Here is a 24,631-nt window from a genome sequence, read left to right on the forward strand (position 1 = left end):
GTCTTGTTATTAAAGATATGTCTGCATGCGGCACAAATACTAATTGCCACATCAGCCAAGGTTTGGATATTATTCAGATAGTGCATTACATGTGAACAGAATGTATTAATATAAAAGGAACTGAACTCTGTGTACAATCACCTGTGAGCATCACCAATTCTTGCATAGATGGCAGAAAGAGCTTTAGAGATGAAGAGGAATGTCTTTTCCCACAGGATTATAAAGCTTTGGAATTGTCTACTCTGGAGAGGTCCACAGAACCATGAACGCTGAATCACTGAATACATTCAAACGAGGAAGGTGTTTTTGGTTGAATCTGGAGCGAATGGGAAGAGGCAAATGAGGGACCAAAATCAGATCAGTCATCACACTGAAAGACTGGGCAGGATTGAGGGACCATATGCCCTACAGCTGTTGTTAATTTCTATGCTTTTAATTCCTTATTGCACAAGCCAAGGTTCTCAGAGTCAATTACTTCCAACCACACATCAAGTGCCGTTATCTCTGTGGAGTTCTTCCCTGCCTGGCAAATCCATTGATACATGAGGAATCTGGGACAGCTTGAAAGGTTGGAACAGATTGTGTCAAGCTGCTTGCTTAAGATGCATGCCATACCTCTCTCAATTACAGCAGGAACCACAGATGTTGAGTAGGGTTGGCAGAACTCTATGTGCCTTTGCTGTAACTTAGCCAGTACCTAAGTTAATGCTAAGTCATCTGTCTGATTATATTATTGCTTTGTGTAGCAGTCTGATACAACCGATTACAGCAGGCTTGGAAGCTAATCTATTGCATTTTTCTACCTATTCTAGTAATAGTAAGCTACAATTACTAGCTAAGTACAAAAATGGTAAAAATAAAATTCTAATGTTGCTAATGTAGCATAGTGGTTAGGACAACACTTTACCATAGCAGGGTCCAGGTTCATTTACCACCACTGTGTGTAAGGAGTATGTACCTTCTCCCCAAGATCGTGTAGATTTCCTCCAGGTGCTCAGGTTTCTTCCCACAGTCCAAAGATGTAGCGGTCGGTAGGTTAATTGGCTCGTGATTAAGCAATGGTTAACTGCACAGCATGGAAGACTGGAAGGTGGGGGGAGGAGGAAGGGAGGAGAGGGAGGGTAGGAGGGCAGGTAAAAGGGAGGATAGGAGGGGTGGAAGGAGAGTAAGAGGAGGGTAGGAGGGAGGGAGGCAGGTGTGGATGAATAGAATGTAAGTACTTTTTAATCTTTCCATCTAGAATTTCCCTCAATTTTCATCATTCCACTTATGTGTGTCCAGAAAATCAAAAAGAATGAATTCATTCTTTTATCAGCCTGTACTGATTATGATCCCAGAGGTGAACATGTCCCTCCTTAAAGGACATCAGTGAATGAGGCAGGGCTTGATGATGTGCAGTAATTGCATGGTCATCCTATTATAGCGATAATAAACCTGATTTCCATACCATTGAAGACAGATTTAATATGCTGATTTTAACCTCTATATCTCAAAAGATTACTTGCCTAGGTCTTTAGGTAAATAATCTAGATATTATCAGGTTATTATCAATATCAACAATTCTGTTAATTTCGAGCCTCTCCTTAAAAAGAGAAACAAAAGGTTTCTTAATATGCAACAAATTTTACTGCATGGTAGAGCCTTCTGGGTCAATGTCTTCAATGAACATTTTAAATATCTGATTCTCCCAGCTCCATGGGTAGAATTATGAATTCATTCTTTTAAAAGCCTGTGCTGATTATGATCCATATTTATTATTAAAACCATTTACATTGATGCTTAGAGCCTTATTAGATTTTTGGTTTATCCATAGCCAGCCAACCTTTCAGCTGTAGGTATTACAATAACTGTACAAACTGACTCAATATTTTTGCAATTGTAAGGATGTAATGTGATCTATCAGGTTTTCCCAGAATCTAAGAGGAAGAAAATTGAGCACAAATAGATAAAAACGAAGATTGCCATTTAGTTGTATAAAAGCACCTTCAACACATTTTTGGAACCTTCCCAGACCTTCCCTCAATCTTTGTAATATTTTTATCTCTACCTCCTCAAAGCATCAATACAATTTTCATGTTTTCTTTTGTTTGCCGTTAATCAACTTCAGAAACTGGAGTGGAGGCAAAAGATTAACACTGAGGTATCCAGTGTTCACTGCAGCAGTTAACAACTTATCAATTTCCAAAACACAGGGCTGTATTATGCTGAGTGTAGCCACGTTGAACCTGGGCACTGCATTGAGTTCAGGGCAGTTTTGAACAACATGACCTGTGAGAATTGATGCATTTTGTACATATACTTTTATACCAGCGATACCTTGTACATCTCCTGTGACCATCATTAAAATAATAAGAAAATGAAAGTTGCTTATTCTTTATTACTATTTTGAATTACTTCAGTTAAATTATTTTTTTATTAATCATTTCTTAATTGTTTAATTTTTCAACTAATTCTCATGTGTCTGATCCATAGGTCCATCAAGTCAGTCGGTTAGTGTCGGCTCAAGCTGTGATCCAAAGTCCTAGTCACCACCATGGCCCACACTATCTAATGGAATAGGTGTTAGAACAAAACTATTCCAAAAGGCTGATAAAACTCTGAAGTGAATGAGGCATGAGCCAGTTTCTACATGATCCAGCCCATTATAAATCTGTGTATTCAGTCAATGAATTTGACAAGTAAGTAAGGCCATCCCTTCCCTCTAGTGTGCTCTAAATTTTAGACATCAACCTGCTTTATATCAACTTGTCTTCTAAAAGCATGAATTTTTCAAAAAGCCCATTTGAGCTCTTATTTATTGTCCATTTATTATTAAAATAATCATTTAAATAATGTGACTCAAATTATGACTGAAAGCATTACTGCTCAGAAACTTCACCCACGGACAACAAACAACACACTAAATCATTTTTCTGCATATTAGGGAAGTCATTTCCAGATCACTTAGCACCTACCAGAAACTGGCCTGGGGCTACTTCCCGTGAAAATAAATGATATTTTCCAGTCAACATCAATTGGGCAGCTCATGTTTACTCCACTGTCCACAGAGTACAAGACAACAGGAGGAGGATTCAGCCAGTAACCTCACAAGCCTGCCCCGTCAATCAACATGATCATGGCAGATCTGTTCCAGGCCTCATCTGATTCATGCCAGTTCCTCACAGTCCTCAATTCCCTGATGTGTCAAAAATGTGCCCACTTCCTCTACAAATATTAAATATTAAAATATGACCAACTGTCTTTCGTTAACCAGTTCTGAATGTATTTGCTTACTTTTATTGGCCGCTCATTGGACGTTTGACTGTCTTCTTTATTTGTAATGGGTTCTTTTGGGTTTCATTGCTTCATTGCTGCCTGTAAGGAGATGGGTCTCAAGGTTGTATAATGTATATACATATTGATGATAAGTGGACTTTGAACTTTGAAATCTTCTCTACATTCCTAGGATAGAGAATTCTAGAGATTCACCACCATATGCAGGATGCTCCAATGCAATTCAGTTTAATATTATTATTCTCTAGTCTTGCAATGAGGTCATCTTAACCATATAACCATATAACAATCACAGCACGGAAACAAGCCATCTCGGCCCTTCTAGTCAGTGCCAAACTCTTAATCTCACCTAGTCCCACCTACTCGCACTCAGCCCATAACCCTCCACTGCTTTCCTGTCCATATACCTATCCAATTTTACCTTAAATGACACAACTGAACTGGCCTCTACTACTTCTACAGGAAGCTCATTCCACACAGCTATCACTCTCTGAGTAAAGAAATACCCCTTGTGTTTCCCTTAAACTTTTGCCCCCAACTCTCAAATCATGTCCTCTCATTTGAATCTCCCCTACTCTCAATGGAAACAGCCTATTCACATCAACTCTATCTATCCCTCTCAAAATTTTAAATACCTCGATCAAATCCCTCCTCAACCTTCTACGCTCCAATGAATAGAGACCTAACTTGTTCAAACTTTCTCTGTAACTTAAGTGCTGAAACCCAGGTAACATCCTAGTAAATCGCCTCTGCACTCTCTCTAATTTATTGATATCTTTCCTATAATTCGGTGACCAGAACTGTACACAATATTCTAAATTTGGCCATACCAATTCCTTGTACAATTTCAACATTACATCCCAACTTCTGTACTCAATACTCTGATTTATAAAGGCCAGCTTTCCAAAAGCCCTCTTCACCACCATATCTACATGAGACTCCACCTTCAGGGAACTATGCACTGTTATTCCTAGATCTCTCTGTTCCACTGCATTCCTCAATGCCCTACCATTTACCCTGCATGTTCTATTTGGATTATTCCTGCCAAAATGTAGAACCTCACACTGCTCAGCATTAAACTCCATCTGCCAACGTTCAGCCCATTTTTCTAACCAGCATAAATCTCCCTGCAAGCTTTGAAAAACCACCTCATTATCCACAACACCTCCTACCTTAGTATCATTGGCATACTTACTAATCCAATTTACCACCCCATCATCCAGATCATTTATGTATATTACAAACAACATTGGGCCCAAAACAGATCCCTGAAGCACCCCGCTAGTCACCGGCCTCCATCCTGATAAACAATTATCCACCACTACTCTCTGGCATCTCCCATCTAGCCACTGTTGAATCCATTTTATTACTCCAGTATCTTGTTTAAGAATTTCCCATTAATGGAAACTTCTTCACATTAACTGTCAAACACAACCCCCATTAAAATTTAATATAGTTCAGTCAGATCACCCCTCATTCTTCTATATTTGAAATAAATACAAATCCTATTTCTTCAGTTCTCGTATAGGACATTATTTCATCCCAGAATTAGCCTAGTGAATCTCTTTTGGACTGACTCTAAAGTTAGCATATCTTTTCATAAAAAAAAGGTGCAAATTTATGCACAGTTCTAAGGTGTATCCTCACCAATACCGTATAGAATTGCAACAATAATTCCTAATTTTAGATTCTAACATTCCTACAATCAAGGCCAATAATGGCATTTTGCCTTCCTAACCACTTGTTGCACCTGCTTGTTAATTTTTTTGTGATTTGTATACAAGAATACTAAGATCCCTTTCAACCCACCTGCAACCTTTCTCCACCTAGATGACAGAATGCCTTTTGATTCCTTTAAAGAACTGCATGACCTCACTCTTCTTCCGCACTAGGATGTCATAGTCTAGAAAAGTACAGCACAGATACAGACCCTTTGGCCCATCTAGACTGTGCTGAACCATGCTGCATGGAGGTCAGTGACTTGTGAAGTGCTTCAGAGATCTGTTCTGGGATCCCTTCTCTTCATGATATTTATAAGTTACCTTGATGAGGAAGTGGAGGAATGGGTTAGTAAATTTGCTGATGATACAAAGGTTGGGGGTGTTGTGGATAGTGTGGAGGGTTGTCAGAAGTTACAGCAGAACATTAATAGGATGTAAAATAGGGCTGAGAAGTGGCAGATGGATTTCAACCCAGATAAGTTTGAGGTGGTTCATTTTGGTAGGTCAAATATGATGGTAGAATATAGTATTAATGGTAAGACTCTTGGCAGTGTGGAGGGTCGGTGGGATCTTGGGGTCCAAGTCCATAGGACACACAAAGCTGCTGCGCAGGTTGACTCTGTGGTTAAGAAAGCATACAGTGCATTGGCATTCATCAATCGTGGAATTAAGTTTAGGAGCCAAGAGGTAATGTTGCAGCTATACGGGACCCTGGTCAGACCCCATGTGGAGTACTGTGCTCAGTTCTGGTCACTTCACTACAGGAAGGATGTGGATACTATAGCGAGTGCAGAGGAGATTTACAAGGATGTTACCTGGATTGAGGGGCACGCCTTATGAGAATAGGTGGAGTGAACTCAGCCTTTTCTCCTTGGAGTGACGGACGATGAGAGGTGACCTGATAGAGGTGTATAAGATGATGAGAGGCATTGATCATGTGGATAGTCAGAGGCTATTTAAAGGGCTAACACAAGAGGGCATAGTTTTAAGGTACTTGGAGGTAGGTACAGAGGAGTTAGCAGGGGGTAAGTTTTTTTATGCAGAGAGTGGTGAGTGCATGGAATGGGCTGCCAGCAACGGTGGTGTTGGCGGATACAATGGGGTCTTTTAAGAGACTCCTGGGTAGGTATATGGAGCTTAGAAAAATAGAGGGCTATGGGTAACCCTAGATAATTTCTAAGGGAAGAACATGTTCAGCACAGCTCTGTAGGCTGAAGAGCCTGTATTGCGCTGTAGATTTTCTATGTTTCTATATTAATTGTGATGAAAATCTTTAGAAAAATGACAACAATCTGGAAACCATCAAGAACCTGTTACTGTGAGAAAACAATGGTTTCAAAGATTTATATATTTCTAAGATTTTTCATGCTTTTTTTTTCCAGACAGTACTTCTAATGTTCTAAAATGGTACAGGTCCCAAGTTATTGACTAGATAGGGATTTAAATATATTTCATTATAACATACTTATGCATGCATTTTCACCAAATAACCTTCACTTTTTAGATAACTGTGGTCAACTGGAGCAACCATGGAAATCAGAATACTTGTGGTTAGCCTTGGGTGTTACTATAATGTCATGCATGGCTGTTCCTTATTTCATGAACTGTCCTTTCTTAAACAACCCCCCTCCTGAAGTCAATAGTCAGCTCTTTCGTTTTACTCTTTCTATCATCTTTATGTATTCTGACTCATTACTATTTGAGAAACAGCCCTCAATGGTGCATCATCTGCACAGATGGAAAGAGAGTCAGAGCAGAATTCTGCTACACAGTCACCAGTGTACAGGAAGTAGAGATGGGCAACTAACGCCACAGCCTTGTGAGAATTCTTAAGGATGAGCTTATGGAGTACTTGGTGACACAGGACAAGATAAGGCAAAGTCAGCATGGTTTCCTCAAAGGAAAATCTTGCCTGATGAACCTATTGGAATTCTTTCAGGAAATTACAAGTAGGGTAGGTAAAGGGGATGCAGTGGATGTTGTAAATTTGGACTTTGACTAGCTGCCGCACATGAGGCTGCTTACCAAGTTAAGAGCCCATGGTATTACAGGAAAGTCATTGGCATGGTTAGAGCTTTGGCTGAATGGTAGGATGCAGCAAGAGGGAATAAAAGGAATCTTTTCTGGTGGGCTGTCAGTGACTAGTGGTGTTAGCAGGGGGAGGTGTTGGGACTGCTTCTTTTACAGCTGTATATGAGTGATCTAGGTGATGGAATAGACAGCTTTGTTGCCAAGTTTGCAGATGAATTTTAAATTGGTGGAGGGGCAGGTAGTGTTGAGGAAATAGGAAGGCTGCAAAAGGACAGATTCAAGAATGGGCAAGAGAATTGGAAAATGCATGGTCATGCACTTTGGTAGTAGAAATAAATGTGTAGACTATTTTCTAAATGGGGAGAAAATCCAAAAATCTGAGATGCAAAGGGACTTGGGAGTCCTTGGGCAGAACACCCTAAACATTAACCTGCAGGTTTAATCAGTGGTGAGAAAGGCAAATGCAATATTAGCACTCATTTCAAGAGGTCTAGCATACAGGAGCAAGAATGTGAAGCTGAGGCTTTATAAGGGACTGGTGAGACCTCCCCTTGAGTATTGTGAACAGTTTTGGGCTCCTCATCAAAGAAGAAATGTGCTAGCATTGGGGACACTTCAAAGGAGGTTCACAAGGATGATTCCAGGAATGAAAGGGTTATCATACAAGGAACACTTGAATGCTCTGGATCTTTACTCACTGGAATTTAGAAGGATGAGGGGGGATCTCATTGAATCCTTTCAAATGTTGAAAGGCCAAGACAGAGTTTATGGGGAAAGGCTGTTTCCCATGCGGGGGAGTCTAAGACAAGAGGGCACAGCCTCAGGATAGAGAGGCATCCATTTAAAATAAAGATACAGATAAATTTCTTTAACCAGAAGGTGGTGAATTGGTGAAATTTGTTCCCACAGGCAACTGTGGATGTCAGGTCATTGGGTGTATTTAAGATAGAGATTGGTAGGCTCTTGATTGGTTATGGGTCAAAGGTTACGTGGAGAAGGTCGTGGAGTAGGGCTGAAGAGGGGGCAAAAGATCAGCTGTGATTGAATGGCAGAGCAGACCCAATGCACCAAATAGCCGAATTCTGCTCCTATGTCTTATGGAATTAGTGCTAAAAAATAATCATGGAAGAGGTGTTACTGCTTATTCCTACTGCTTGCATTCTGTGTTCAGGAATTCACGGATCCAATCCAGTTGCATGGGAGGTGCTGAGTACCATGTCTATTGGATAAGCTTGCTTGGAATAACACGGATTGAAGGCTGAGCTGTAGTCAATAAACAATAGTCTAACTTAGGTGTCTCTACTGTCCAAAAGTGCTACATAGATAAGTGTAAGGCCAGGGAGATGATGTCTCCCATAGATCTGTTTTGTTGGAAAGTGAATGCACTGGTTTTAGTTTAGTTTCATTCTCCCATTCAAAGAGTTCATGAAAGACATCAAACTCACCTGGGAGTGAAGCATCACAGCCATTCATGATGTTAAGTTTGCCTTTTAGAAAGCAGTGACCTGCACACCTTGCCAGAGCTGACGGCATCCAATTCCATCTCCAATGTCAACCACAATTGTTTTTTTTTGCTCTTAAAACAGCCTTGCTTATGTAGTACCCGGACTTCATATATAGTTCTGGACCACCAAACTTGAAATCTGCTGATCAAGCGCTCAGCAGGCTACTAATCCCTTGGTTCATCCATGGCTTTTGGTTTGTGTATGTCTGGTATGTTCTCGAAGGCACACTCTCACCCACACAGGTCTTGAAGAAGCTAGCTGGTGATAAAGGAGGTGTATTCATTCAGATTTGAAGATGAGTCGTTGAAAATTCTCCAGTCCATGGACTCTAAGCAGTCCTGAAAAGCTCCCCCACTTCCCTTGACCATAACCTCTTAGTCTTCACCACCGTTGCTGTGGTCTTCAGTCTCTGCCTGGATGCCAGGAATAGCAGCACAGCTGGGTGATCGGCCTTTCCAATGTTTGGATGTGAGATGCCATAGTTAACATTCTTGATGGTGGCATAATAGTGGTCAAGTCTGTTGGCTCCTTTGGTTCCACATAATGTTCCCTCTAAGGTGTGTGCCTTTGCGCGCAAACTTATCTTTTACTTCTGAGCGCACAAAGGAAGTTAAACTGCATACACAAGGTTGTAAACCTCCACCTCATTGTCATGTTAAGTATATTTCACAATCATATACAATCACATCTCCTTTTCCAGCTTCTGATGCAGATGGTGCTGACAACGTGGAGCTTGCGATGATTTGTCTGCAGTTTTTAGAACTGGCTTATGTTTTTATTGAACAAATGATTGATTCACTATGTTGAATACCAAAGAAGCAAAGAACATGAAGCGCAAAAGAACTGCCAGCTCACTTAAAGTGGAACGGCTTAATGAAACAGTAGAAACTGCTCCACTGAGAGCTCATGAGGTCAACATGCAGCTACGAGAAATGTTTACGTACAATCCAGAACCTGGTGTTACCAGTGTGTATTGTCACGATGCAAAAGTTGCTGGAGTATTTGCAAGTGAAGAAGTGGAATGATATTTGGAAATGTAACTTTTTAAAGCATCATTTAGCAAGCAAATCATATATAGATGCTGCACAAATGCTACAGGCCTTCCTTACCTGCTGCAGGCCTGCTATGTATGATTTTTGAGGGTGCACACGTTCAAGAGCAAAAACAGTCAAACCCAGAGGAGATCAAAGTTCTTACTGACAATATTTTTCTAGCTGTTAAAATAAATACCTCAATATATAAAATTCAGTTCAAGTAAGTTGTAGTCATTGGGCAAAATAGTTGCACTGTACAAGATTCTTGCGCATACTATTTATTACAAATTAGACGGAGCATTGGTCCCACAGGTGATATGTTGATGGTAATTGTTCAGGGTAGATAAGATCCTCAGAGTAAAACAGGAAGAAGTTCAAAATGTCCGCAAATACCTCCACCAGTGGTTCTGCACAGGATCTAATAACACAGCAATGGACACTATCTGGGCAGATGTTTTCCATGGGTTCACTCTGCAGAAGACTGATCCAGACTGGTGACTGTGGGTTCAGGTGTATTTGAGACTGTTTGTGTGGTGGTGCTGTTCCAAACCCCGTCTGTTGAAAGCGCGCAGAGAACGCAATTAGCTCATCAGAAGGAATGCACAATTGTCAGCGATGCTGCCCAGTATTTAATTTGTTCCTCTCTTACAGCAGGTAGGCCCTGCCACAACTAAGCACTAGTCTTGGACTCTATTTTGGACTGGTATGGCCTTGACAGACCTGGTAGCTGAATATCCTGAAAAATGAAACCCGATTTTTTGTACATCGGGGGTCACCTGATCTAGGAGCCATGTATTCTGTGTAATGTGTTTACTTTGGTAACTAGTGGCAGGAGTGGGGGTGTGTTAAAAGTGAAGGGAATAACTCATATATTCTTCCTTATTTCATGGCATTTTGTAGCTTGGGACCACGGAGATCTTATCTTTGCAGACCTACAGGAATAATGTTCAATAGTGCTAACATGTTTGCTAATTGCTAATAAAAGATCGAAATAGGGAATTTGACTCTTTATAAGAATCATTGGAGCTGTGGGAACGTCATGCAGGTAAAACAACTCTGTGGGGTCGTAGGCTGGCACAAGTTGTCTTGTTTTGATATTGGATCAATTTTTGCCACTACACCTGAGTTGAACGCCGTAGTCCCAGACTCCAGCAGGCATTGGATTTCTCAGTTTATCCATAGGAACATGATTGTCCTCTTCAGTACACAGTCCAACACACTCAGTTATAAAGTTTGTGACAGTGGTGACATACTTATCTAGGCATGCACCTGAGTCTTAGAACATGGAGCATTTCACCGACTCAACTATTTCACCAGACTGACTGCATGACTTTCTGAAGAGGGCCCTCACTTTTCCGTGTTGGCAGGAGGTGGGTCAGTATGGTTTTTGTTTTTTTTTATTACGGCTGTACAGCAATGGTCAAGGATGTTTGAACCCCTGGTGTGACAGGAGACATGCTATGGTACTATTTGGTGATATACTCTTGAAGTTGGCCTCGTTAACATCACCAACAATGGTGAAGGGAGCCTTGGGGTATCCCATTTCAAGTTCATTGAGTTCAGGCTACACATCTATCCGTTGTGAATTGTAGACCGCCATCAGGGTAACTTAAGTGAACTCCCATTAAAGGTATTAGAGGCAACCATCAGATACTCCAAGCTGCAGGAGCAGGAACTCACCAGGACTATCTCATCTGAGCATTACGAGGTGTAGATCAGGAAGCAGACCCTTTCATATTGGACTTTTCCTGAGGATGCAGTACGGTTCAGCTAATGAACTGTATGGTGCAGTCAGATGTAACAGGTGTAAGCTTTGTTTCAGTGAGTCAGAGCACACATCAGCCCAATGGAACAACTGACACAATGCTACGGAGGGGATTAAGCAGTCAACGTTTTGGGCCAAGAGCCTTCATCAGGACTGGAAAGGAAGGAGGAAGAAGCCAGAATCCGAAGATAGTGGGGAAGGAAAAGAGTGCCAGCTAGCACGTGATTGGTGAAACCTTGTGAGTGGGAAGCTGGGTGGTTGAAGTGAGAAGCTGGGAGATGATAGGTGGAAGAGATAAAGGTCTGAAGAAGAGAGGGTCTGATTGGACAGAGGAGTGGATCATGGGAGAAAAGGAAGGAGGAGGTGCACCAGAGGTGTTGAGCAGATGAGGAGAAGGGTAAGAGAGAATCTAGAATGGCGAATGGAAGAAGAAAGAAAGGGAAGAGGGAGAAATTATCTTAAGTTAAAGAAATCAATGTTCATGCCATCAGGTTGAAGGCTACCCAGATGGAATATGAGGTTTTGCTCCTCCAACCTCAGAGTTGCTTCATCATGGAAGTAGAGGAGGCCACGTATCAACATGTCAGAATGTCAATAAGAAGCAGAATTTAAATGGGTGGCCACTGGAAAATTCTACCCTTTGTGGAGGTGCTCACTGAGGCAGTCCCCAACCTTTGTTGGGTCTCACCACTGTAGAGGAGGTCGCACAGGAGCACCATGTACAGCAGGTGAAGAGTTGCCTCACCTCAAAGGACTGTTCGGGGCCCTGAACACTGGTGAGAGAGGAGGGGAAGACGCTGGTATCACATTCCTCCAGCTTTCAGGTCTCTTCTGATAGCCATTTACATTTCTATCAACGTTTTACAATGCTGCTTCTCGTCCTACAGAAAACTTAACTACCCTGAAAACAAAACCGGAGCTGCTTATTTTCACTTTGCCAGGTTTCTAATATCACTTTGCTGGTATTTTCCATCGGCATTGGCAGGTGAATTACACAAATATACCCTGTACTATAACGTTTGCCCATCTGCCACTCTTTCATTCATTCTAAACACCAAAGTTCATTTGATTCACACAAATGATCTTCCTGAATTCAGTGTCTTACTCCTGATCAAGCTCCCACTTACACAACTTTGACAAATGTAGATAAGGTGCAAATGTTGAGAAAAATACATCAGAGAGTGGTCATGACTGACTTACTTAACTGGAGAAAGCACGGCTTTCAGGCAACAGTGGGTATTATCAAGTTTTTGGAGGATGATTATTAATAGTCTCTTTTGTGGCAGTGTTATCCCACTTCCAGAAACAATGCAGCAGTATTAAAGCTTCATCAAGATAATAGGTTTCTTCATTATTTGAAGTGCCAGTTACGGCACACTTATAGCTCAGCAAATGCCACCTGTCAGATCTTTTCAATACCAGAACGACAGAAGATTTTATTTCCTTTCCATCCAGCTGATGAATGACCAAGGGCGGTGAATCATGCAGGTCAAAGCCCAGTTTCCTGTCACAATGCTTTCATTCTGCTATTTTCCTCTTGCACAAACCCAATTGCCAACTGTGCAAAGGGCAGCCAGTGACAACGTGGAGACACAATACTCATTAGTATTCATATATGTAAATTTATGCATTATATTAATGCAAACATCTGAAATAACATGGACAGTTCACTCACCCTAAATGACATCTCCAGATTCTCTCCACCCCATATATCCATTCCTGCATCATAAGTTCCAATTTCTTCAAAGTAGTTCCTGTCTATTGCAAACAAGCCTCCTGCCATGGTTGGTGTCCTAATGGAAAGATAAGGAGTCATATTTAATTCCAGTACAGACAACAGCAATTCATGGTGTATATATCAGACTTATGATCAAAGTATTTGTGAGTCACTTAATATTAATAATTTAAACTTCTGAAGGATTTTTTTTACATTTTTTAAGTTTACTAATGCTTAGAAATCCAACTTTACAGCAAGAATTTTCTACTTCCTGAACTGGAAATGCTGGTTGAATGTGTGTATCTAGTACAGAGAGTGAGCAGTTTGAGGATTATTAGCATATATGTTTCAGTTTCTTACTTATTTCACCGGTATTGAAATATTTATTTAAATCATATCTATTTTCCATAATCTTAAAATTGCTACATGTCATGAATAAAATATGTAATTGCTTAAACTTATTTCAGAGTGGGGATGGGAGACTGGTGGACCTAATGTACTAAAAAATCACAGTGACACTGATTAGAAGTTTGTAAGAAACCTGCAACACATTGCCATTATTCACCGGCTTCCATCTTGAACGAGCAAGAATACTTATGCTTACCCCCCCCCCCCACAAGGAACAAGCAAAATATTCTATCTAAATAAGCAGGGCCTTTAAACAATGTATTTCAGGTACTTCTTTTGATTTGTATATTCTCCATGTAGAAGCATAGCAGGAAAGATTCTCATATCATTTGCAACAAACACAAATTGCTGAAGGAACTCAGCAGATCAAGCAACTTCTACGGAAATCAAGAAGCAGTGACACGTCAGGCTGAGACCCTCCTTCAGGACTGGAAAGGAAGGTGGGGAGACACCAGAAAGGATTTGGATTTCCAACATCCTAGTTTGTTGGAACAGACGACTGATAAAGAGGTTTAGTTGCAAACAAAATTGATTTGCACATTCTAGTGTGATCCTTGAAATTTATTTCAGCTTAGAAAGTGCAATGGAGAAGTATATATGTTTCTACAAATCAAACAGCGAAATATTCACCTGTTTAAAAAAAAACACATCAGGTGACATTAAATTCCAGGGAAATCTCAATTAAAACTCCCATGATTATTTCTACTGTATGAAGAACTTCACAGATGAAAAGTTTTCACCTACACTCTCCATTTTGAGATATTGGAAGTGAGATCCTGTTTGCAGGATTTGGCATCGAGATTGGTTAGTGTCTATCCTCAGATGCCTTTTGATCAGCAAGTGATTTCTAGCTTAAAATTATTTGGAATTATAAAACTTGTGTAGGGAGTAGAAAACAGTGTCTGTTATGCAGCCAGCGGAGTTAAAATCTAAGGACCATTGCCACAATTACAACTGATACTAGCCAATGTCTTCCATCTAAATGGAAAGAATTTTCCAAATGATCACTGGTAGTACCCTCCCTATTCCCATCAAAAGATTTTGTAGAAAGTTGATAAATGTAAAACAAGTCTTCCACTGTGATCTCATGATGATGCTCACTTGGAGGCATCTTTGGTGACTTATAAGAACTCTCCAAGACCCAGAAGCTCACAAGAAGTAAAACTTTCAGCCATACACTTGATAATACAGAGAGGCAGGAAAGGTGTATCATTATACATTTGGCACAAGCTGAATACAATCCCAACATCACTTGTCTGCATCAGGTTTAGTTTGATGAAAACAATGCAAGAATTCAAGGGCAGCTTGAAACAAATTTACTGCATATGGAAAGGTGACCATATAAGCCAAAGTTAAAGCAGTTAAACAAGTTCTGAGACAATGGTTATTCTTGCGTAGTCATTATCATCAGTCTTGAATTCTGGAGGCCTGAATTATTGATCTAAAAGTAGAAGTTCCAATGAAGTCAATGGACCAAATACATGGAATACAACTGACACCTAACACACTTTCAGCAATGGCAACGAAATACCAATCTTCTATTTGTGGGATTCATCTTGATAGTGCATCAGCCAAAAAGATTAAATCAGAGGAAGTGCATAAGACATTAAATTGGAAGGAAATTTATCAGAAAGCATGATAAATAATTTCCAACCAAAGGGAATCTAGCCTTCTGTAATAGTGGTGAGATTCAATAGCACAACTGTTACTGATATCCACAACAGCAACATTGCACAAATACACAAGTACAATGGCTGCAAGAGCAGGTCAGATGCCGTATAACTTCAAACAAGTAACTCACCTCAGTTCTTCCCGTGGTACGAGAAGGCACAAGTCAGAAATGTGATAGAATACTCTTCACTTGCCTGCAGGAGTGTGTCTACAAATCTCAAGGATCAAGGCAGCTAATAGCCCACTTGCTTAAACTGCAGGTTTTTGCAAATAATATGGTGTGAGATTTTTCATGTTTAAAGAAACCTGCAACAACTCATTTACTGTACTGCAAACACTGAACACAAAGCACAGTAACAGAAACTCACATAATTACATCTTCACGTCATGCAAACGGCGCATGAGCATGATGGGTAGATTTAGCCCACTGGCACTCCACTCAGGCTGCACTCCAATCGCACACGTCCTTTCTAAAGCCGCTCCAGACAAACTACTACAACCAGTCTCTCCGAGTCCTTCCAGCCCGGATACAAGAGGCCATGCACGGAGTTAAAAACAGGTTGCATCCAGTTTGGGGGCATGATGGGCCGAGGGCAACTGGTTGAGAAATTGCACAGGAGAGAAACATCAACTCCCCTGAACTTAATGTCAACCAGCCGCAGGCCTTTGACTGCTGTTCAGGAAGCATGAATCTCTGGGTCGGCTGCAATGCCCCTATGTGTATGGGCTCAATGGCTGGCCGTGAGAGGCAATCAACCACAGCATTATTTTTCCTCTTGATGTGCTGTATGAAAGTTGTGAACTTCGACATGTAGGCCAGGTGGAGTAGCTGTCATGCAGAACAAGGGTCAGATATTTGTTTGGGGTCAACGCTGTGAAACGGCAACCCTCTAGAAGGCAATGAAAATAGCGGATGGCCAGATAAAGACTGAGAACCTCAAGGTCATGCATGTTGTTCGTTTTGGGGAGGATAGAGCTGGTGGCTGAAGAAGGTGAGCAGCTGCCAAACGCCTCTAACCAACATTTGTGCACAGCACCCACAGCACAGTCTGAAGTGTCAGTACTAATGGCTTTAGGTGCATTGGTGAGTGGGTGCACAAGAAGGGCCACATTGGAAAGAGCTTGTTTGGTATCATCAAATGCCCTGGTCATGTCCGCTGAGCAGTCAAGCATGTGATTGGGGTATTGCATTTAATTGCACTATACAGGGGGAGCATAATTTCAGCAGCTTGCAGAATGAAGTGGTGAAAGAAATCCACCATGCCTAAAAGCTCCTGGAGATTTTTAGTAATGCGAGGAGGTGGGAAATCCATAATAGTGGCTACTTTTGACGGGGAGAGGTTCTGCACCTTCCGCGGAGATACGAAGGCCAAGAAAGTCAATGGTTGACAGCCCATACTGGCATTTAGCTGGGTTAGTAATCCACCTGTGTTGGCTTAAGCACTCGAAAGTGTGTGGAGAGGAGAAGCTTGTTCTGATTTTGATGCACTGGTGACAAATATGTCATCCAGGGAAACATAATGAAAGATGAAGTCTTTTAATAGAATTCATCAGCCATTGGAACTGTGCTGTTTCCCTGTGCTGCATTTTTCAGCCCAAACAGCATGTGCAGAAATTCAAAGAGGCCAAATGGGGTTTTCACAGCTGTTTTGGGAATGTCCTCTGAGCACACAGGTACTTGATGGGAGCCCCTAAGTTGACTTCCAAAAAAAATTAACTTCTCAGCTAAATGTGCAGAGAAGTCTTGGATGTGTGGGACTGGGTAGCGATCGGGGATGGTGACCTTGTTAAGGCATTGGTGATCGACACATGGGCGGCAACCACCCTCGGACTTAGGGACCATATGGAGGGGCAAAGCCCAGGGATTATTCAACTGCCATACAATGCCAAGTCTTCTCATATTGGAAAACCCAGCCTTTGCAGTTGCCAATTTTTCTGGGTCCAATCTACGTGCACAGGCATGGACTGGCAGGCCAGTTGCGGAAATGTAGTGCTTGACCCATGTTTAGTGACTGTATTGGGGAATGTGGGGTTAGTGAAGTTTGGGAGCTCGCCCAGCAGTCGAGTAAACTCATATGCAGATGTGCATGTGCTTGACAGAGTCATTGTGGGGAACTTACTCAGGGAACAAGATAATGAGCCAAAGCCGGCAGTTCTTAAGATCGACTAACAGTCCTTGGGCACACAGAAAATTTGCACCAAGCAGAGGTCTAGCCACTTTGGGCAGGACAAAGTCCGATGTGTAAAGTTCACCCTCTGAAGCAGAGTATCACCCATCGTGTCCACTAAGCCGGGATCCTGCTGCCGTTGGCGGCCTCCAGTGAGGCTTCATCACCTTTTGCCTTCTCAACAGGCGATGCTGGCAGCACACTCACTTGAGCACCTATGTCACACAGGAAATGCTGCCCTGACAGGGTGTTCATCATGAACAGCAGATGTCCCTGACAACTGGAACCCACGGTACTCACAGACATCCGATGCCCTAGTGCAGTGGCATGGTCGAAACTGCAAAGTGACCTGCACTTCCTAGTGGACATACCAAAGCGAGCATGGTGAAAACCCAGACTCTGCGTTGTCTGTTTCACAGCTGCGGACATGCTCATGCTGCTGCACTTTCTGACCTGGCATATCGAGGCAGTGGAAGGAAGAGGAACGATGCACCTCAGCCTGACTGAGTAATGGCTGAGTAAGCCACTTTTGTAAACTCTGTAGAATGCTTCACAGGTGCATTAGCGAGGGCTATATGAACTTGATCAGACATTTGCTGCTTGAAGAGTTCTTTGAAAATTAAACAAGGATGGTGATTTCCCAGGAGAGACAGTATGTGGTCCATTAGCTCCAACAGCTTAGTGTCCTGAGGTTGTGCAAGGAGCACAACTGTTTGGTGAGCTCAGATTCCGATAGTCTGAAAATCTGTAAAAGGTGAGCTTCAGCAATTAGTATTTATCATGATTAGGTGGGTGTTCTAGTAGCCTCACCACTCTCACAGCCGTGGAGGTGCAGAGCGACCCTGCCACTTTTTAAAATCGCCCGTGGTGATTTCTCACAGCACAAAATGGGCCTCGGCCTGTACAAACCAAGCAAAGGCATTTTGCTCCCAAAACTCCAGCAGCTTCAAAGCAACTGAGTTGATTGACATGTTCAATAACCCTGGAAATCAGAAGGGTCACCAATATAGGTTTGTGCAAATAAAGTGGCGTGAGGCATTTTAAGTTTAATAAGAACCATAACAGATTACTTAATTTACTCCAAACACTGAACACAAAGCACAGTAATAGTTAATTATGTCATTACGTCAGACCAACTCAATGTCAATGGCTGTGATTTATATACGTTTCCACAATTATACTACCCTGCAAAACATTCACTCCCTCTTCCATTGAGGGCAATGTGGACCAACTATATATGTACTACAGTCTCCTCCAGTGACATTCAAGGCCACAAAATCTCTCTGCAAAAGGAAAAATCATCAGGTGCAAGAGAACAGTACCAGAGGTACCGTACTCCTACAAGTCACATTCTTCCACACTTGGGAATACATTGCTATTCTTTCATCATCACTGTACCAATAGTTTGGAAGTGTTAACTCAAAACTATGAGGCCCCTGCAGCACAATGACTGAAGCAGTTCAATAAAATGGTTCATAATATCTTTCTCACAGGAATTCAGGGATAAGCAATAAATTCTAGCTTGCCAGCGGCACCCAAATCCTAGAAATATATAAAAGCAAATAATAAAAGACAGCCAAAGTAAAGGAACAAACACGAATTTGATCTAATCACTATTATAAAGACATGGCTACATGGTGAACCAAAAGCCTTTATGTATACTTAAGGCAGAGATTGATAGATTCTTGATTGGTCAGGACATGGAAGGATATGGGGAGAAGGCAGGAGTTTGGGACTGAGAGGAAAATTGAATCAGCCATGATGAATGGCTGAACTGACTCAATAGGCCAAATGGTCTAATTCTGCTCCGATATCTTATGATCTTATGCCCCAAGGCCTTGCAGTCTCAAAACAATAAGTAAAGCAGGAAGCTGGACTGTGGAGTGGGTGCAGAAATAGGAGTGGGTTTCTGGTACTAATAATAGAGGATAATGACATGGGTAAGAGGACTTTGTAGTAACTACTGTACATTGCACCAATATTAAGCAACTTAAATCCACAGCTGTGAATAGTTTTTGGTCATCTAGTGGAGGATGCATGATAAAAAAAAATACATTTCAGATTGTTTTCCCATCAGAATCCATGGAACAGACAGGAAATCAAATATTTTACATTCCGTTACGTGAAATAAAGTTAATTATTAATTGAAAGGTAATCTAAAATTGGAACAATCAAAATATGACAGAATTCAGTATCAAGCCTAAGTATGAAGTAATGAAATTGCAAATGTTACCAAAGTCACTAATAACAACCTGTCTACCTGGGACTGAATTAATACATCTCTCCTCATCTTTTTTCTTTGACCCATCCAAAGCCTTTGAGGGAGTTAATCTCCTCCAATGGCTATCCACTGTCATTCTAGCTGGCTGAGGTAAGGTGTGTGGTGAACTATGTGCCTGTCGGGACACGCCCCTGCTGACTGCTCCTGTGGCTCCTCCCACAGGCCCCTGTATAAAGGAGATCTGCGGCCTGACGTTCGGCCTCAGTCTCCAAGACATTGTATGATAGACACTCACTCCTGGTTCCTTCTTCCAGTCACTAAAAGCCGATATCTCGCCTTACGTCTCAGTGTGAGTTATTGATGGTGCATCAAGGTGCAAACAGGCAATCATGATATAATCACCTCCATTTCCTACACATCCATGTCTTCCATCTGATCTCAGCACAAGGAATTGTTCTCTGCTACATTCTTCATCTTGACACCGTCGTAACAAAAACAGAGCATTGGTTTCCTTGTGACCGCTTGGAAGTAGATATTTTCTCCAAGTGGACACGGAAATAAACCTGAAATGTATGTGGTTTAATTCCCCACCAACTCATCCCTTTCCTAGGCATGACTGTAAATTATGTCAATTAAAATGTCACATTAGAACTTTAGTGTACACAGCACACCCAAAATTACCCATTTACCCTTTTGTATCATACCCAACTCTGCATCAATTTTCGCTCATTTGCAAGTGCACCTTTAATTCATCTTGTCATTTCTACACATGAAAAGTCTTGATTCTGTTCTGCTCTGCATTAACATGGAGTCAGAAACAAGGCATATTTAAGGATAGCATGTTCTGGAATCATCCGATTAAAATTCTCAGCTTATTAGGGGAATTAATTGGGCAAATCAATAATAAACTATATCACCTGGTAACACGAGTGAATCTGCAGATGCTGGAAATAAATAAAAACACAAAATGATGAAGGGTTTCGGCCCGAAACGTCGTCACTACCTGCTCCCATAGATGCTGTCTCGCCTGCTGAGTTCTGCCAGCATTTTGTGTTTTTATTTCACCTGGTTACCAGCATGGACTAAGAGGAAGCCCAAAAAAATCACTTCTACATAGAGTGGTAATAAAAATCTAGAGCTTATTTCTCCAAACTGTAATGGATGTTACTTAGTTGTTGCATTTTGTAGCTTAGATTAAACAATATTTAAATGAAGAAAGGCTTTCTTGTGTAGTTAGTTCACAGATATGCTATGAGCTGGGTTGACATCCCCTGTTTGTCACTGATGGGGGACAGGAGGAGACTCGTAAACTGTTGCTGGCCCAAAGAGGAGTTACATTTTGCACCAGAGTCTAGAAATCTCCAATATTTGTGCAGCAAAACGCTGGACATTTCTTTTAGGAGTTACATGCCACAAACTCTATTTCTCTCATCACAGATTGACTCAGCAGATGGCATTTCATGTAAAATGACAGCTTACCCTTTCAAGAGAAAAACTTGTTAAATACAACTGTTATATGGTTTTGTAATTGAGTCCTAACCTTTACTAGAAAAAGGAGAAACCAGGAAAATAAGATTGTTCCCAGTTACTATCTACATATTAATAATGTGGCTAGAATAATTTTGAGCACTTAATTTTAAGATGATGCTGGCATCTCAGGCAGGCTGCTGGTGAGAAGCACCAGAGTTGTATCAGGGACGTAATACTCCTGGAACAGGAAAAGCCAGGGAGGTGAAGGGTTTTATTCGTGCATTCGGAATCACAAATAGCTTTCAAGAGCAAATTGAATCTCCTAGTGGTAGGGAACTCAGTAACTAAAGGCCCCAGATTTAAGACAGTGAGGAAGAAGCTGATCAGATATGTGGAGGAAGTGTTCCACAGAGTGTGCTCATGTATCATGCACATGTTGTCCAAGAGTGGAGGAAGTCTAATGAGCAACAGGCCTGATCTTGTGCAGGTGTCTCAACCAGAGTGGGTACCCTTGGTCCTCCAAGTCTCCGACTCTGAACAAATCCAGGTGCTGAAGACACACTTTGCTGGCCTGAAGAAACATTAAATCTTGCAATGTGCTCTGAGCAACAGCAAGGCTTCCAGCAAGAAGCTTTGCCCCAAAGCTGCCAATGAAAGCTTTTTCAGATGTAAAAATATTGAGTGGTTTTATTAGTACCAATTGTATCCAAGTCAACGCATACACAGGAAAGTTCCAAACAAAAGCCGACTATCCTGCTCAGCTCTGCCTCTACTATCAAGTAATATCCTGCACAATGATTTTCTAAGGGGAATTAAATAAAAGTGTGAAGCTGAATAAATGCAAAACTCAGAATGAAACAAAATAGGTTCATGGATCAAATGTCCTTCAATCCTCTTTTAACATGTTACATTGTATGGCTATGATTTGTATCCAGTGATAAACATTGACTGAAGTCCTTACTACAACAAAAAAGTGCACTTTCAAGCTATTACATTGGTCCATCTAGAAGTGAAGAAAGGTAACTGTTTCCTTTTATTGGTTTGGTGGAAAATGCCATGGCTGTTGATAGAATCAGAATTGATCCTATAGGAACAAGAACCTATAGGGGACATAAGACACTACAGCGATTGGAATCTGCAGCAATAAAAGAACAACTTCTGATAAGATGGCAATTTGCTTGGTCGCTGAGGCCTCTCCAGGACCAACAGAAGGTGCAATGTCCCTTTAGTGTTTTTTTCTTGCAATCACAGGACCTTGTTGGACACTGGTAATATAAAATACTGCAGGCCTGGTTCATCACCGGTGAGACCAATAGCAGGACAGCTGCATGGAGTCATCTGAGGCAGTGTGGGGAAGACCAGGGCTGTGGTGGTCATGCAGGTATCCCTGTTGGGTTGAGGGCTGCCCCTTGCAAGGAGAGGGGGCTCTCCCATTGGCCTATTCTCCAGTATTCCCTCCCTGGAAGACAAGCTGGATTGCCTTTTGTCTGCGGCAGATCCAGAGCCAAATGAAGAACTGCTGTGTGCTTCAGCAGGACCTGCTGAAGGGTCTCAGCCTAAATCTCCACTGTACTCTTCTCCATAGATACTGCCTGGCCCGCTGAGTTCCTCCAGCATTCTGCTTGCGTTGCTTTGGATTTCCAGCATCTGCAGATTTTCTCTGGTTCCTAATCTACCCAGAGCAGATTCAAGTTCCTAGATGTCAATATCTGAGGATCTACCCTGGGCCCAAAACATTAATGCAACCACAAAGGTGGTAAATCAGTGGCCGTGCTTCATCTGGGGTCTGAATAGGTTTGGCATGTCAGCAAAGATTTTTGCAAATGTCTGCAGGGCATTCTGATCGGTTGTATTACAGCCTGGTACAGAGTCTCTGATGTGCAGGACCTAAGGGAGCTGCAGAGATTTGTAGACTCAGCTAGCTCCAAAATGGAAACAACCCGACCCAACATCAAGTCCCAACTTCAAGAGGTGGTGCTTCAAGAAAGTGGCATACATCATTGAGGAGCCTCACTCAATCCAGTCTGAGACATGTCCTCTTCACATTTCTACCATGAGGCAAGAGGTATAAGTGCCTGAAAACAACTTACAACATTTTAAAAACAGCTTCTTCAGCTCTGCCATCAGATTTCTTAATGGCCCATGAACCCACAAACACTCCTTCATTATTCCTCATTTGCATTACATGCAGATATTTATTTTTGTAATTTATGGTAGCTTTTATGTCTTGCACTGCAGTGCTCCCATGAAGCAAAAAAATTCACAATGCATGTCAGTGACAATAAACTTAATTCTGATTCTGATGACTTCCCATAAATTAAAGCCACAGGCCTCAATCATAACATTAAGCATCGTCATGTTGTACCTCTGTCCTTAGGAGCTCTGGTTTAGACCTGGAGACCAGGAATATCTGAAATTACTTTTGCTTTGTTTCATTAGTATCCAAGAATAATAGTTATAATTATGTCTAATGATGTTGAATCAGGATGCGATATAGAATGCGGAATGAAGAACTGTCCGAAGTTTCTCAGCTCACTAAGATCGATAGTTAATGGAAGAAATGATGACCCGTGAAGCACAGAAACAACTTGGCCTAGATGCTCCTTCAGTTGTTCCTTGCTCCTTAATAGTACTGGCTGTTTCAGTAGATGTTCATTCTTAGCCCACAAAACAAAACACCTGCCATCTACTCAGAAATTGCATGTATTAAAGTGCTGTACTCAGAATAAATATTGCAAGTACTTGATAAATTCAACACTGACTTCATTCAATAATCAAGAAATATACCAAAACTTTATCTAAATATCAAGTCTGCATGCAGAAATGTGTGCAGATTCTCTCAAAAAATGATTAATAATGGATACTGTTTTATTGCATACTCAGTGAAACATCTTCTCTGAAAAGATTCAATCACCCACCTCCGCACTTCGAACGTCAAAGATTAATATATTTTCAATTTAATTTATTATTGTGTTATCTTCCTCCAGTACTCACCGAACAGAAATTGTTCTGTCCCCTTTTCTGCGGTCCATTTCTCTCTGAGGGACAGGATACCAGCGGAAGTTCAATTTCCAGTTAAATCCACCATATGTCATATCAGAACCAGCCATGTATTCAAAGGTATCATCACTAATTACGTCGATAATTGGGCAAACCACAGTTTTTCTGCATAGGAAAAGAAGCTGCAATTAAAGGCAAAGATTTTGAAAACCACCATTTTATTCAATACTCTTTACGGCTTAGTCCACTCAAAATACTCTTGTTCATGCCTCAACAGGTAGCACTTTTGCCTTTTGGTCAGATGTAAGGTCATAAATTTCTATCTTCAGATGAACTGTAAATCTGCTCTGTCGAATAAGTGAAGATTCTGTAGCACTATTTCAAAGTGTAGGAAATGTTTTCCTGTGCCTCAGCCAATATTTATCCCTCAAGCAACCACACTTGCATGTTTCTTGCAGGGGATGGATGATTTAAAATTGGCTGACCCACTTCCTGTGTTAAAAAACTGATATCATTTGGAAGTGCTTCAATGACCACAAAATCGAATGGAGTGTCCTTAGGTTGTGAACATTGTTTTATAAACACAATTTACTTCCTAATAATATTTTTATGAACTGAAAAACATAAGCCAAAGTAATTTTAGAAAA

General features: G+C 41.3%; 1 protein-coding gene across 2 annotated transcripts in view; it reads right to left on the reverse strand.

Annotated features, from left to right (window-relative positions):
* The window catches only part of galnt13 (UDP-N-acetyl-alpha-D-galactosamine:polypeptide N-acetylgalactosaminyltransferase 13), a 359,051-nt gene that overhangs the window by 83,530 nt on the left and 250,890 nt on the right, over window positions 1-24,631 (reverse strand). For both annotated transcript variants that reach the window (XM_059966532.1, XM_059966531.1), the window contains exons 6-7: window positions 23,979-24,149; window positions 13,005-13,122 (exon numbers count right to left, since the gene is read on the reverse strand). In XM_059966532.1, coding sequence (XP_059822515.1) covers window positions 13,005-13,122; window positions 23,979-24,149 — 289 coding nt within the window. The remainder of the gene's footprint in view (window positions 1-13,004; window positions 13,123-23,978; window positions 24,150-24,631) is intronic.

The sequence above is a fragment of the Hypanus sabinus genome, chromosome 4, assembly GCF_030144855.1.
Source record: "Hypanus sabinus isolate sHypSab1 chromosome 4, sHypSab1.hap1, whole genome shotgun sequence".
In the NCBI taxonomy this organism is placed as follows: domain Eukaryota; kingdom Metazoa; phylum Chordata; class Chondrichthyes; order Myliobatiformes; family Dasyatidae; genus Hypanus; species Hypanus sabinus.